General features: G+C 46.3%; 2 protein-coding genes across 10 annotated transcripts in view; both read left to right on the forward strand.

The window, feature by feature from the left end:
* capn15 (calpain 15) overlaps nt 1-3,031 on the forward strand; it is a 289,848-nt gene extending 286,817 nt beyond the window's left edge. For all 9 annotated transcript variants that reach the window (XM_068056650.1, XM_068056652.1, XM_068056645.1 and 6 more), the window contains one exon: nt 629-3,031. In XM_068056650.1, coding sequence (XP_067912751.1) covers nt 629-806 — 178 coding nt within the window. In that variant the 3' untranslated portion in view covers nt 807-3,031. The remainder of the gene's footprint in view (nt 1-628) is intronic.
* Nucleotides 3,032-10,055: 7,024 nt separating this feature from the next.
* On the forward strand, nt 10,056-14,847 carry pam16 (presequence translocase associated motor 16). The gene is made up of 5 exons (XM_068056659.1): nt 10,056-10,133; nt 10,889-10,973; nt 12,063-12,199; nt 13,246-13,311; nt 13,920-14,847. Exons 1-5 carry the CDS (start codon nt 10,131-10,133, stop codon nt 14,010-14,012), a joined length of 384 nt encoding a protein of 127 aa, XP_067912760.1. The 5' UTR covers nt 10,056-10,130; the 3' UTR covers nt 14,013-14,847.
* The last annotated feature ends 309 nt before the right edge of the window (nt 14,848-15,156 follow it).

Below are 15,156 nucleotides of genomic sequence, written 5' to 3' on the forward strand. Positions count from 1 at the left end.
GTATCCAGTTGATGCTCCCTGACCCCCTTATCCCCATCAGTCTTCCCTTGTGCCAACTGCCAACCATTCTTGTGCTGCCAAGTTACTGGGGCCGGAGGACCACCAGCCAGATATCCCCAGGGAGCTCCTGGAATCATAACTGTCCCAGACATTGCAAAGGGGACTCGTGTTCCTGAATGTTATTTGTGGACTGGTTGTTGCAGGTACAGCACCTGCTTTGGTATTGAACTGTCCTGGTCAGGCTCAGTTCCTGACTGGTGCTGAGTTAGCTGATCTCGGCAATTAGACCAGCCTGTTTGAGTCACAGAGGGAAATAATTATCCTGGGCTTCGCCTCCTGATTGGGAGAGGGAGAGTGTGGGGTGGGAGTGAGGGTGGGGTAGAGAGTGTGGGGGGCTGTTGGGAGAGTGGGGGTCAGTTACTCAGCACAGAGGGAGATGGGTCAGTGGGGTTTGAGAATTGCATTGTCTGGTGCAGCAGCAAACCCAAGGCAGAGACCGCGAGGGGTGGGAGATTAAGGAGAGAGTTGGGGCTCAGTGGGGTAACCTGCAGCTGGCACATTGCTCTGTGTCCCAGCTGTTGAGCGAGGGGAAGGTGTGCAACTGACTGCCCATGTGCTTTCCCCGCAGGCAGGTGCTGGTGGTGTTGTCACAGCTGGAGGGAAACGCTGGTTTCTCCATCACTCACCGTCTGGCTCATCGCAAAGCAGCTCAGTCCTCATTGGGGGAGTGGTCCTCCACAAAAGGGACCCACAGCCCCCCCCTCACCCCTGATGTTGCCGGTCTGCACAATCCACGGCCCTTGTGATGGTCTCGCCTGCTTCTGCACAACGTCTCTCCGCTCTGGTTGAAAATGTGTCGTATGAGAGCCATTTGTACAGCTCCCAGTCCTGTTTGTATATTGATTTATTTTTTAAAGAGTCAATGCACTGTTCCTGCTCCTGCTCCCATCGTCACGCCGGGGGAGATCCAGCGCCTGTAATTGGGCCCCAATACCTGAGCTAAACAAAAATAGTTCCAGGCTACAAATCCCAAGCTTAGACACAGTCTAGAGGGTGTGTCCGGTGAGAATTGATGACGGACAGGAGTGTGCACAAAACCAAACCCAAAAAGCTGCAGCAATAGCTTAAAGTAGGCGATGAACACCTCCTGTACCATGCACCCCACCCCGTGCTCAGGCCCAGGTCCCTCGATAGCAAAGGTACCACTGATGTGCTTCACTACTGCTCCATTATGAACTGGGTTATTCTCTCCAATGCCCCTGTCGCAGCACATGGCCCTGCCGCCTGGTAACACTTCCCCCCCATCCCCGGTAACACCACCCCCCCACCCCCACCCCCCTTGCAATCCCTGGAAACGCTCCCCCCGCACCCTGCTCCTGCCATTATTATAGTGACAGCCTCAATTCTTCCTGTGGCTGGACCAGGAGCCTCAGGAAATATTACTCAACAGCTCCCCCCTCTGCCAGCTCGAATATTACAACCTGATCACCTCTCCAGAGAAAAGCAAAATACAGATGTGGCCTGACCAGCTAAGTGTTTCCAGTATTTTCTGTTTTTACCGCTCCCCATATGTTTTCCACTTTCAAGCTTTGACAACCCAATAGTTTCTACCCACTTACACCACTGTCTTACCTCCTGACACACAGATCTAGTGCAGCAAATATTCTCAATCCGCACTCTGGTGAGTTTCTATCTTTTACTTGTAAACAGTGAGCCTGGGTTGGGGAGTTGAGGCTCAGTGAGCCAGGGTCAGGAACATGTCGCTAATCTCGATCTGTCCTCAGGTTATTAGACTGATTCAGGTTCATTGTTCATTGTCTAAAGGCACAGTTTGTGCTTTGCTGGAGTTATGAAGTTACTGTAAATCTGTTAATCCTGAATAGTCTCGCATGCAAATACTGAGCCAAACACACAGGAGAACAGTCAGTTTAAAGCAACCTCATCTAACATAACACACACAATGTAATAAAGCATCTAAATTTGATGTTGGGAATGACAGTATTCCTGTGCAGCCTGGGTACTGCAGCATGTTGCTTGTGGGGGCTATAAATCTGAACCTGTCTTTTATTGTGTTCATAGTTCCTGCAAAAGTGATATTTTTAAAATAACCTTTGTCCGATTGTTCTTTCTGAACTGCAAGAATGGGAAAATTCATCATTGTGTCTGTGTTTCCTTGTAACCAAGGTAACTGGTCACAGAAAAGCAGAATTGTGGGATATGATTCCCAAATCCCCAGTAACACCCCATGATCCAGATAATAAATATAGCATTCATTCCCAGAATAACTCTGGTTATAAATGGTGGGAATTATGGAATAGGATCCCCCAAAACACTGGTAGAAATCCTGGAGAATAAACAGACTAACCTGTTCCCTCGCTGTAATCAGAGGCCCAGCTTATAAATGTCCCTTCCTGCCTGGATCCTCTTTTATCCCCTTACTAGTGATTCGTTAAGGTGGGATGTTCAGTTTTACTGATTTTGTTTTAAAAGGAGCATTTATTTTTAGAAGATTTCATATTTTATAACCCAGTACAGTAACTGGGAATAAGTTCCTGTGCCAGCTTATTCTCAGAGCCACAACCCATTAAACACCTCCTATCCCCCACTGCCCGTCTATCACAACGTAACACCTCGAAAGCAGAGCAAAAACAGTAAATCAGATTCAGCTTCCTGAATAACCTGTGATCAGCTGCAGAACTAACGCCCTGTATCCACAACCTCTGATTCCCAGAGTTGGCCCATCCCCTCTGCCTCATTCCCCCCCTCCCTTTCTCTCTCCACCACCACCCCACCCCCCCCCCCCCCCCCTCAGCCCCCCTTTGGGGTCAAGTGGTGGAGAAGCTGAGTCACCACATGCTGTTCTACATTGGGGGGGCAATAAACTCTCACGAGCCTGTGACTTCTGTTTCCTAAAACTGGAATACTAGAATGTGTCATAAGGAGAATTTTATTAATTTTAGAGACTCTATATATATATATATATATATAAAATATAAATAAATCAAAAATATATATATATATCATGTAGTTTGAAAAATCTCAGGTTCCAATGGACCAAATAAATTTTGTTTTTTAATGACCTGACTGGTGAACTTTGTATTGCGTGTGCGCACAGATTCGGTGTAGAGCAACGGCTAACCAGTGTGAGTGGGATTCAGGTTAGTTTGGAGCCAGGAATTCCAGGAGAATGTGGATCTAACTCTCAGAAGCAGTGAGGAAGGGAACAGGTCTCAGTTGTTCTCTGCTCTGTACAATCACTTCCAGAACTAACCCCTGCTTTGCCCAACCTCCCACTCTGCTATTCTCTTGTGCTGAATCTTCCTGGGATATATTAGCCCTAGCCCCTGGTACCTTACGCCTGAATTGTATTCAAACACATGAGTTTGAGCAAACTATTTGACTAGGGAGGCAGCATAGCATCGAGTTATAAAGCATCACTGAGCCAGATATATTAGTGCTTTGCACATGAGATTGGTCCTTGGTCCCATTCATCTGAGTATGAGTTGTAAATAAAGCAACAAACAATGAATAGAGGGATGGAGTGAAGATATTCACTGTCTGCTGCTCATAATGGTCAGAGGTGAAAATGAACAAGCAACTTCACAGTGTACATAAACACACAGCACAAAACAAACCCAAATACGGTAGGTAAAGGGGAGAAGAGAATGGAGTTCCTACAATGTGTACAGGACTCCTTTCAAACCCGATATGTAAGAAGCTCAACAAGGGAAGATTCACTATTGGATCTAAAAGTGGAAAATGAACCAGAGCACATAAGAGAAATAGAAGTGCGGGAACATCTAGGCAATAGTGACCATAATATAATACATTTTAAGATGATAATAGAGAAGGACAGAAGTATGATGAAAACCAAGTTAATAGTTTGCAGAAAAGCTGATTTTGAGGGGCTGAGAATAGACTTGGGAAAATAAAATGGGCAACAATACTGGCAAACAACGATGTACGACAACAATGGGAAACATTTAAAATGGTGTTCAACAGAGTGCAGGAAAAATATATTTCACTGAAAAGAAAGAACAACCTAAACACTAGTGAGATTCCATGGATGAATAAAGACATAAAGGAACAACTGAGGGTTAGGAAAGGCATACATTAAGTACATAGACAGCAGAGAAGTGCATGACGAGCGAAAACAAAGAGATTAGGAGAGAAGTCAAAAAAATCAGGAAGGCAAACAGGAAATATGCAATTAAATTATCAAGAAACATAAAACAAAACAGTAAAATATTTTACAGGCACATCAGTAAAAAATGGAAAGGTGTGATGGGAATAAGACCTTTAAGAGATAGATAGGATAATACCACAGGTAATGATAGAGAGATGCAGAAATATTAAATAATTAACAGGTAGAGATGCCATTGAATGTTGAGATGAGTGATAAGTGCATTTAAAATAAAAACAAAAATGGGATATATTGAATAAACTAATCAAACTCAAAGAGGATAAAAATCCTGGTCCAGATGGATTGCATCCACACATTTTAAAAGAATCTAGGGAAGAGATAGCAGCGACATTACTGCACATTTAGTAATTCATTAGAAAAAGGTGTAGTGCCAGAGGACTGGTGAATAGCTAATGTAATTGCTATATTTAAGAAGGGGAACAGAAAATGCCCAGGGAATTATAGAGCAGTCAGCTTAACATTGGTAGTAGGAAAAATTTAGAACATTTAGAGAAGAAAAACAAAATGAATAGCATGGATTTGAAAAGAGACAATCTTGTTTAACCTTATTGATTTATGAGGAGGAAACAGAGAGAGTAGACAATGATAATGCAGTAGGTGTAATTTATCTGAATTTTCAAAAGGCCTCCGATAAGGTGCCCCAGAATAGACCAATGAATAAGGTCTGAGAATGTGGAGTTGGACAAGTGGCAAAATGAATTGCTAGCTGGCTTCAAGACAGAAAGCAGGAGTGGGAGTAAAGGTTAGTTATTTAGAGTGGCAGCAGGTGGGAAGTGTTGTACAAAGCTGAATTCCAGAGGTGAGGTGAGAGTGACTGCCCTTGACATCAAGGCAGCATTTGACCGAGTATGGCATAAAGGAGCCCTAGCAAAATTTAAGTCAGTGGGAATTGGGGAAAACTCTCCACTAGTTGGAGTCATACCTAGCACAAAGATGGTTGTGGTTGTTGGAAGCCAATCATCTCAGCCCCAGGACATCACTGCAGGAGTTCCTCAGGACACACTCCTAGGCCCAACCATCTTCAGCTGTATCATCAGTGACCTTCCCTCCATCATAAGGTCAGAAGTGTGGATGTTTGCACAATGTTCAGCACCATTCGCAACTTCTCAGATACTGCAGCAGTCTGTACCTGCATTCAGCAAGACCTGGACAACATTCAGTCTTGGTCTGATAAGTGGCAAGTAACATTCGTGCCACACAAGTGCCTGGCCGGGTCGGACAGAGTGACAGCCAGGATGTCAAGGCAGGAAATGTGCATTTAGACTCCGCACTAGTCTGCAGTGAGCGATTCCACCCAAGGTAGAGCACAACCTCTTCAATAAAGTTGATTATATTCCAGTGGTTGTGTCGGGTTGAGTGCTGGAAAAAGTCAAAGGACTCGGGTCAGGTCGGATGTGGTTCTGTCGGGCTCGGGTCGGGTTTCATTTGCAGACCTTTACAGACAGTGACCATCTCTAACAAGAGAGAATCTAACCATCTCCCCTTGACAGTCAATGGTATTACCATCACTGAATCCCCACCATCAACATCCTGGGGTTTACCATTGACCAGAAACTGAACTGGAGCAGCCATATAAATAAAAGCAAAATACTGCAGATGCTGAAAATCTGAAATAAAAACAGAAAGTGCTGTTCTGATGAAAGGTCACAGACCCGAAATGTTAACTCTCTCCACAGATGCTGCCTGACCTGCTGAGTATTTCCAGGACTTTCTGTTTTTATTTCAACCATATAAATAATGTGGCTACAAGAGCAGATCAGAGGCTGGGAATTCTGTGGTGAGTAATTCACTTCCTGACTCCCCAAAGCCTGTCCACAAGTCAGGAGTGTGATGGAATACTCTCCACTTGCCTGGATGAGTTCAGCTCCAACAACACTCAAGAAGCTCAACACCATCCAGGACAAAGCAGCCCGCTTGACTGGCACCCCATCCACATTCCATCACTGCAGAGGTGGGAGGTTTTCACTTGGACTAACCGAGCCTGCCCCCTCGGGTGGACGTAAAGAGCTTGCAGCACAATTTCAAAGAAAAGCAGTGAAGTTCCCCCTGGTATCCCGGCCAATATTTATCCCTTAACCAACAAGACTTAAGCAGATCATCCAGTTACTTACTTCATTGCTTATATTTGTGGGAGCTTGCTGTGCGCATACTGGCTGCCACATTTCCTACAACAGTGATTACGCTTCAAAAGTATGTAATTGGCTGTAAAGCACTTTAGGGTGGCCTGATGATGTGAAAGGTGCTACATAAATGCAAGTCTTTCTTCCTCCTACAATTGTTGGCTTGTTAAAAAGTTATATTTGTAAGATGGAATCACAGGTAAGATGATTTAAATGTATGTTTGGATGAAAGAAGATTGGTTCCCAACTGCCTACAGTCACATTTCCCTCAACCAGCCAGCTGTACTTTGACCTAGTAATTCCATCACTGCAGAAGTGGGAGGTTTTTGCTTGGACTAAGTGTGTATGTTGCACAGCTGCAGACTGACTGAACTTGCAATTTAAGACTGTCAGGACAACTATACTTTATGATTACAGATTTTAAAAAAGAACAATGCAGGAAATCTGAATTACAAACAGAAACCACTGAAATCAAACAGCAGAATTCACCAGTGGCAAAAATGAGTAAAAGTTAGGTTAGTGTTTCAGGTGGAACAGTGGCTTTGCTATATTTTCTGTTTTTATTTAGGAGTATAGTCATGTGCAGGACTGGGAATGGTCAGTGGGACCTCTTCCTAAAGATCCCTCTCGTTTAATATCTAATTCCATCTCAAATTGATTGACACAATTGGGTTTTCAATGTCTTCACATTCTCCAGCCTCAATGCAAGAATTAAATCTGAACTGTTCATCCACTGACAAAGGTAAACTATCCCTCCTTATCCTTCTCAATCTGTCAGCAGCTTTTAACAAAGTTGACTGCACCATCCTCCTCCAACGCCTCTGCACAATCATCCAGCTAGGTGGAACTGCACTTGCCTGGTTCCATTCTTATCTAGACAGTTGTAGCCAGAGAATCACAGGCAATGGCTTCTCTTCCTGCTTCCGCACTGTTACCTCTGGTGTCTCCTAAGGATCTATCCTGGGTCCCCTCCTATTTCTCATCTACATGCTGCCCCTCGGCGACACCATCCAAAAACACAATTTCAGTTTCCAGGAGTATGCTGTCGACACCCAGCTCAACCTCACAACCATCTCTCTCAACCCCACCACCAGCGCTAAATTATCAGACTGCTTATCTGACCTCCAGTACTGGATGAGCAGAAATTTCCTCCAACTAAATACTGGGAAAACCAAAGCCATTATCCTCAGTTCCCACTACAAATTCCATACCCTAGTCTTCGACTCCATCCCTCTCCCTGGTAACTGTCTGAGTCTGAACCAAACTGTTCACAATCTTGGCGTTGTATTTGACGCTGAGATGAGCTTCCAGCCTCATATTCGTGCCATCACTGAGACCACCTATTTCCACCTCGGTAACAGCGCCCAGCTTCTCCGCGGCCTCTGCTCATCTGCTGCTGAAAGCTTCATGCCTCCGTTACCTCTAGGCGGCTCTGCACTACCTTCTCGAGGACAATTAGGGATTGGCAATAAGTGCTAGCCTAGCCAGCAATGCCCACATCCCATGAGCGAATAAAAAAAAAAGACTTGACTATTCCAACACGCTCCTGGCCAGTCTCCCACATTCTACCATCCATGACCTCATTACAGCCTTGGTTCAAACATGGATAAAAGAGCTGAACTCAAGAGGTGAGGTGAGAGTGACTGCCCTTGACAGCAAAGCAGCATTTGACTGAGTATGGCATCAAGGAGCCCTAGCAAAACTAAGGTCAATGGGAATCAGGGGGAAAACTCTCTGCTGGTTGGAGTCATACCTAGCACAAAGGAAGATGGTTGTGGTTGTTGGAAGTCAATCATCTCAGCTCTAGGATATCACTGCAGGAGTTCCTCAGAGTAGTGGCCTAGGCCCAACCATCTTCAGCTGCTTCATCAATGACCTTCCATCAATCGTAAGGTCAGAAGTGGGGATGTTCGCTGATGATTGCACAATGTTCAGCACCATTCATGACTCCTCAGATACTGAAGCAGTCCATGTAGAAATGCAGCAAGACCTGGACAATATCTAGGCTTGGGCTGATAAGTGGCGAGTAACATTCACGCCACACAAATGTCAAGCAATAACCATCTCCAACAAGAGAGAATCTAACCATCTCCCCTTGACATTCAATGGCATTACCATCGCTGAATCCCCCACTATCAACATCCTAGGGGCTACCATTGGCCAGAAACTGAACTGGACCAGCCACATAAATACCATAGCTACAAGAGCAGGTTAGAGGCTAGGAATCCTGCGGCTAGTAACTCACCTCCTGACTCCCCAAAGCCTGTCCACCATCTACAAGGCACAAGTCAGGAGTGTGATGGAATACTCTCCACTTGCTTGGATGGGTGCAGCTCCAACAACACTCAAGAAGCTCGACGCCATCCAGGACAGAGTATCCCGCTTGATTGGCACCCCATTTACAAACATTCACTCCCTCCACCACCGACGCACAGTGGCAGCAGTGTGTACCATCCACATGATGCACTGCAGAAATGCACCAAGGCTCCTTAGACAGCACCTTCCAAACCCACAACCTCTACCAACTAGAAGGACGAGCAGCAAATGCATGGGAACACCACCACCTGCAAGTTCCTCTCCAAGTCACAACACCATCCTGACTTGGAAATATATCGCTGTTCCGTCACTGTCGCTGGGTCAAAAGCTTGGAACTCCCTTCCTAACAGCACTGTGGGTGTACCTACCTCCCATGGACCTGCAGCAGTTCAAGAAGGCAGCTCACCACCATCTTCTCAAGGGCAATTAGGGATGGGCAATAAATGCTGGCCTGGCCAGTGATGCCCACATCCCATGAATGAATAAAAAATGTCATTCAAAACTCTGCTGCCAGTGTCCTTACTCACACCAAGTCTTGTTCACCCATCACCTATGCTCACTGACCTACACTGACTCCTGGTTAAGTAACCCTTCGGTTTAAAAATTCTCATCCTTGTTTTCAAATCCCTCCATGGCCTCGCCCATCCCTATCTCTGTAATCTCTTGCAGCCCTGCAACCCTCTGAGATATCTGCGCTCCTCTAATTCTGGCCTCTTAATGATCCTCGATTTTAATGGCTCCACCATTGGTGGCCAAGGCCCTAAACTCTGAAATTCCCTCCCAAAACCTTCTGCCCCTCTTGCTCTGTTCCTCCCTTAAGACACTCATTAATACATACTTTGACCAAGCTTTGGCCATCCGGCCCAATATCTTCTTATGTGGCTTGGTTTTATATTTTGTTTTAGAACGTTCTTGTGAATCACCTTGGGGCATTTTTGTCCATTAAAGGTGCTAAATAAATACAAGTTGTAATTGTTGTTCTGATGTTCAGCCCCCTCCTGTCTGTGGGAGCTTGCTGTGCACATTGGTTGTTGTGTTTCTTAGAAATGCCTCTGGCTGTAAAGTACATCCTGAAGATGTGAAAGGCACTATAGAAATGCAAGTCTTTTACATTTAACATATTATAGTACAAATTTTCTCTAACCGTCAGGTAAATTTCAGCAGCGTTTTCTCATCTTTTTAATTTTGCCAGAGTTTGTTCATAAAGTAACAATATTCCAGCCTCCTTTCATTTGGGGAGGGGAGGAAACTGAGGCCTCCACTTCCGGCTCATCGTTTCACGTCCGCTGGAGGGCGCAGTCGGCAGCAGGCTGTGCTCCCTCCGGGGCAGCAGGGGGCGCCGGCGCAGGCTGAGTGACTCCGGTCGGGAGCCGGGTCTCCTCTTGTCTTCGCCTCACTATTGTCGCCGGTGGCGGCTTCTGCCCTTTGACCCTCCGGTGTCCTTGACTCCACGCGTGGTACCCAGATATTCCCGGAGCCGGGGAACGGCGATGGTGAGAGAGAGACCGGGGATCGGGGCCTGGAGAGGGGCCGGGGGCTGGAGGGGGGACCGGGGCCCGAGGGCTGGGGAGGGACCGGGACCGGGGGCTGGAGGGGGGACCGGGGGCTGGGGAGGGACCGGGGGCTGGAGGGCTGGAGAGGGACCGGGGCCGGGGGCTGGAGAGAGACCGGGGATCGGGGCCTAGAGAGGGACCGAGGCCGGGGGCTGGGGAGGGACCGGGGCCGGGGGCTGGAGGGGGGACCGGGGGCTGGAGGGCTGGAGAGGGACCGGGGGCTGGAGAGAGACCGGGGATCGGGGCCTAGAGAGGGGCCGGGGGCTGGAGAGGGACCGGGGCCGGGGGCTGGAGGGGGGACCGGAGGCTGGAGGGCTGGAGAGGGATCGGGGCCTAGAGAGGGGCCGGGGGCTGGAGGGGGGACCGGGGCCCGAGGGCTGGAGAGGGACCGGGGCCGGGGGCTGGAGAGGGGCCGGGGCCCGAGGGCTGGAGAGGGACCGGGGCCGGGGGCTGGAGGGGGGACCGGGGCCCGAGGGCTGGAGAGAGACCGGGGATCGGGGCCTAGAGAGGGACCGAGGCCGGGGGCTGGAGAGAGACCGGGGATCGGGGCCTAGAGAGGGACCGGGGCCGGGGGCTGGAGAGAGACCGGGGATCGGGGCCTAGAGAGGGACCGGGGCCGGGGGCTGGAGGGGGACCGGTGGGAGGTGGGCAGTTGTGTAGGAGCTGGGATTTAACTGCCTGTCTTCTCTCTGCAGGCCAGGTATTTGGCTCAGATCATTGTCGTGGGAGCTCAGGTGGTGGGGAGAGCATTTGCTCGCGCAGTGAGGCAGGAATTTGCTGGTGAGTGATTGGAGAGGCTGGTGTTTTTTTACACAATCCAAGCTGGTTTAAAGTTGGAGTGTCTGCTGTAATCTTTTGTTTTATTGATGTTGGTTGAATGGTAAATACTGATACCAGGGAGGACTCTGCTGTTCTTCCAATGGGGCCCTGGGATCTTTTAATTCCACCTGAAGCAGCACCTCCAACAATGCAGCACTCCCTCTACTCTGCTCGGAGTGTCAGCCCAGGTTATGGAGTCAAGTCTCTAAAGTGGGGTTAAACGACTTTCTGATTCAGAAACACTGAGCTGCAGCTGACACTGATCGGTTAAGATTTTGATGGAAACTTTGGATCCTCACATACACATTGCCTTTTACTGATTGTAGTTTTTTTATTCTTTCATGGGATATGGGCATCGCTGGCAAGGCCAGCATTTGTTGCCCAACCTTAATTGCCCTTGACAACTGAGTGACTTGCTAGCCCATTTTCCGTGGGCAGTTAAAGGTCAACCACATTGCTGTGGGTCTGCAGTCACCTGTAGGCCGGAACGGGTAAGGACAGCAGATTTCCCTCCCTACAGGACATTAGTGAACTAGATGGGTTTTTACAACAATCAGTGATGGTCTGGTCTCCGTGATGGTGCCATGAAACTAGCTTTTAATTTCAGTTTTTTTTATTAATTCATTGAATTTATATTTCCACCAACTAATGTGGGATTTGAAAGTGTGTCCCCAGGGCATTAGCCTGAGCCTCTGGATTACTAGTGCAGTGACATTACGGCTGGTGAGGAGATGGTACATGTTTTATTATAAAAATGAGAAAATCAGTAAGGGAAAATAAAATCAGTTGTCAGTCCTGCTGACACTTCATAAAATGTTACAGTGCAGGAGGCTATTCAGTCAAGTCAGCCTTACTGACTCTGAGAGAGTCCCACTTACCCCTTACTCTTCCACCATAGCCTGGCAAATGCTTCCTTTTCAAGTATATATCCAATTTTCTCATGAAAGTTACTGCTGAATGTGGTGATTGTGAGTGAGACATTACTGTAAAATTGATCAGTTTGATGGGGTTTTGTGACTGGTGCTTGTTTTATGTCCTGTTTACTTTCAGCGGGTAAAGCTGCAGCAGATGCTCGTGGGCGAGCTGGGCGACAGTCAGCTGCAGCCTCCAGCATCTCTGGAATGTCGCTGCAGGAAGCACAGCAGATTCTTAACGTCACAAAGTTCAGCTCAAAGGAGATCCAGCAGGTAAGGTGTTTGACTGCTGCTACTTTCAAGACAACTACTGGTAACTGAAGATTCCAGGAGACAATCTTACCTTGTCCAAACACTGTATTGTTTAGGATTGTATTGGGACTAGAACTCCAGTGTGGAGTGTGGTGGTATAGGAAAAGAAAGAAACTTACATTTATTTAGCATCTTAGCACATCCTTGGAATGTCTCAAAGTTCTAATGAAGTATTTTTGAAATGTGGCAACCATTTTGTGCACAGCAAGCTCCCACAAACAGCAAATGAATGACCAGATAATCAACTTTTTGGCATTGTTGGCTGAGGGATAAATATTGGCCAGAACACACACACCGTCATATGATCTTGTACGTCCATCTGAGCGGGCAGACTGGGTCTTGGTTTAATATCTCATCTGAAAGACGGCATCTTTGGCAATGGAGCACTCCCTCAATGCTGCACTGGGATTGTCTGCATGTTTAATTTCCCCTTGAGTTGCAAAACTGCACATTGATTGGATAACCCTTCAATAAATGTCCCAGATTCACTGGTTTGTGATCAGTGCAGTCTGAGAGACAGAATTAGCTGACTAGGCTGTACTCTGGGCACTGTGAACAAATAGTCTGCAGTGGAGACATTCCCAATGGTCAGTCATTTATCTTTGTAAAATGCTAATCTGAATTAAGCTGCAGGTGAGCAAACCAGAGATTACATTGACCTTAAACCCAACTGAACCAATTGGTAACTTTGTCCATGTTCTAGCAACCAGAGAACAGTAGAGTACTGTCACTTTAAGCCAGCTCCTAAAAAGAATTGAAGTATTGGTGAGAGGGAAGCACAGGTGGAATTTGAGCTGCTGCTAAAAGAGTGTTTGGTGCGGGGGAGATGGTCAATATTTGTTTGTGAGCTATCGTCTTGTATTTGGAGGTGTTGATCTTAACACGACAGGCCCTGATGTATCCGTCGCTAATTCACCAGTGCGCCTCTGCTGTCTAATGTCCTATCCTCCTACCTCAGTAAACATTCTAACCATGGTTTCTTTTGTCTCCCTCCTCATTGAAAACAGAACTATGAGCATTTATTCAAAGTCAACGACAAGTCAGTGGGTGGATCATTCTACCTGCAGTCCAAGGTGAGTTCATACTGTACACAGTTCCATCTGTAGCATCAAACACAATCTCAGGTTTTTATTAAATGATTCCCCCTGGAGTTAGTCGGACTTCAGTCTGTAAAAGACGACAATCTTGTTTGACTTTAAATTCTCAGCTAACTGTAATAGCCAACCAACCAGCGTGTCCTTTCAAAAGCTGTAAGATTTTAAATCCCAACGGATGATATCGAAGGAATCGCACTGTAGTTAATCACTGATGTTTTAGGGATTTGTTGGTAACTTTCTCCCTGAACATAGATGGGTTTGAGTCTTGCTTTTTGAGCTCCCACAGTGGGTGATTGTAATGCATGGTGTGGTACTGAGGTTGTGTTAGGATTTCATTCCTGGTCTGCCCTGAGTTAACTGATCTCAACTCGGCTGACCTTGGGTTAAAGCAGGAGGGAAACCAGCCAGGGTTTGTTATCCAGTAGCCTCTGCTGGCAAGAGTGTGCATTTTACCAGCCAGCTCAAAGTCACTTCAAGACGCTTTTCTTACAAGCACATAGGAACACACACTATAATCCTCACAACACTTAAATTGGGCTTTGTAAAACTTCATAACTTTTAAAGTGAATCTTTGCTGTTGCCAGGTGGTTAGAGCAAAGGAGAGACTCGATGAGGAACTACAGATTGAAGAAATGGATCAAGCAAGAAAGAACCAGACAAAACAGTCTGAGACATGACCCTCGGTTTAGTTCTTTATTCATAACTGTATAAATTATATGTGGAAAATCAAATGTGTTCAGTCCTTGATTGAATGGATGTGAGTACCAGCTCTGGGGTAGCACTGGATTGCTTGTTTCCATTGGTATTGGACAAACCTTAGGCCAGTTGCGAATCATTTACTTTGGGGGCTGGAGAAATAATTTGTGATGCAATAGAATTCCCCACAGCTGACTTAGATCAAATGTGCGGGTCTGATTAAATTTCTTTAAATATTAATCAGCTGGGGCTCTGCTCCATTATGTTATGTAGACCAGTTAAGTGTTCCTTACGGAATGTGACTAAGAAATGGAATGTATGTTGCTCTTCAGTCACTTTCTGACCGTGTGCCAAATAATGTAACTGGGCCCTGGACTAGAGTTTATGCAGAAAGAACAGTCATCTCTAGGCTCGCCTCACATCCTGACTGCCTGGGACTCTAAAGGGACTTACTGCAGCTGCACACCTGGTAAAAATTAATTTGTTTTTTTTTAAATGTAATATAGAAAATACAATGTAACTGGTTGTAAATAAAAATCTATCTGCAGTAGTTTGCTCCTAGCTTCAGAAGAACACAGCAGCTGCTTATTTAATTATTGCTGGAGCACGATGATTAGCATATCAGCACTTGCATCCATTGTAAAGCTTGTTGAAGATAACAGCATTTGCAGCACTCTCCCCACAGTCCTAGAGGAGAACTGGATCAAGCAGGAAAGGAACAGATGGAACAGTCCCAGACATGACCACCAGACTTATGTGCTTTCACATTTTGGTTAAGTTTGTCTTAAGTTAATAAATTATATGTGGAAAATCCAATGAGTTAATTCCTTGAGCTAAGGATCAGTATAGTTATCAAATTTTGGGTGTGCTCTATCTCTAACCTCCTCCTCCGGCCCTACAAACATCTGGGATCTCTGCACTTCTCTAACTCTGGTCTCTTGCACATTACTGATTTTCATCTCTCTACCATTGGCAGCCATACCTTCAGCTGCCTTGGCCAAAGATCTAGAATTCCTTACCTAAATCTCCAAGTGACTCCTTAAAACTACCTTTGACTAAACTTTTAGTCACCTGTCCAGTATCTCATAGCTTGGTGTCAAATTTTGTTAATGTTCCTGCAAAGCT

Source organism: Heterodontus francisci, chromosome 24, assembly GCF_036365525.1.
Source record: "Heterodontus francisci isolate sHetFra1 chromosome 24, sHetFra1.hap1, whole genome shotgun sequence".
NCBI classification, from domain to species: Eukaryota; Metazoa; Chordata; class Chondrichthyes; order Heterodontiformes; family Heterodontidae; genus Heterodontus; species Heterodontus francisci.

Bases quoted from the DNA above. Each gene is read 5' to 3' on its own strand.
- pam16 (XM_068056659.1), top strand. The intron at 12,200-13,245 runs GTAAGGTGTTTG...CATTGAAAACAG, and splicing joins GCTCAAAGGAGATCCAGCAG to AACTATGAGCATTTATTCAA. The intron at 13,312-13,919 runs GTGAGTTCATAC...TGCTGTTGCCAG, and splicing joins CATTCTACCTGCAGTCCAAG to GTGGTTAGAGCAAAGGAGAG.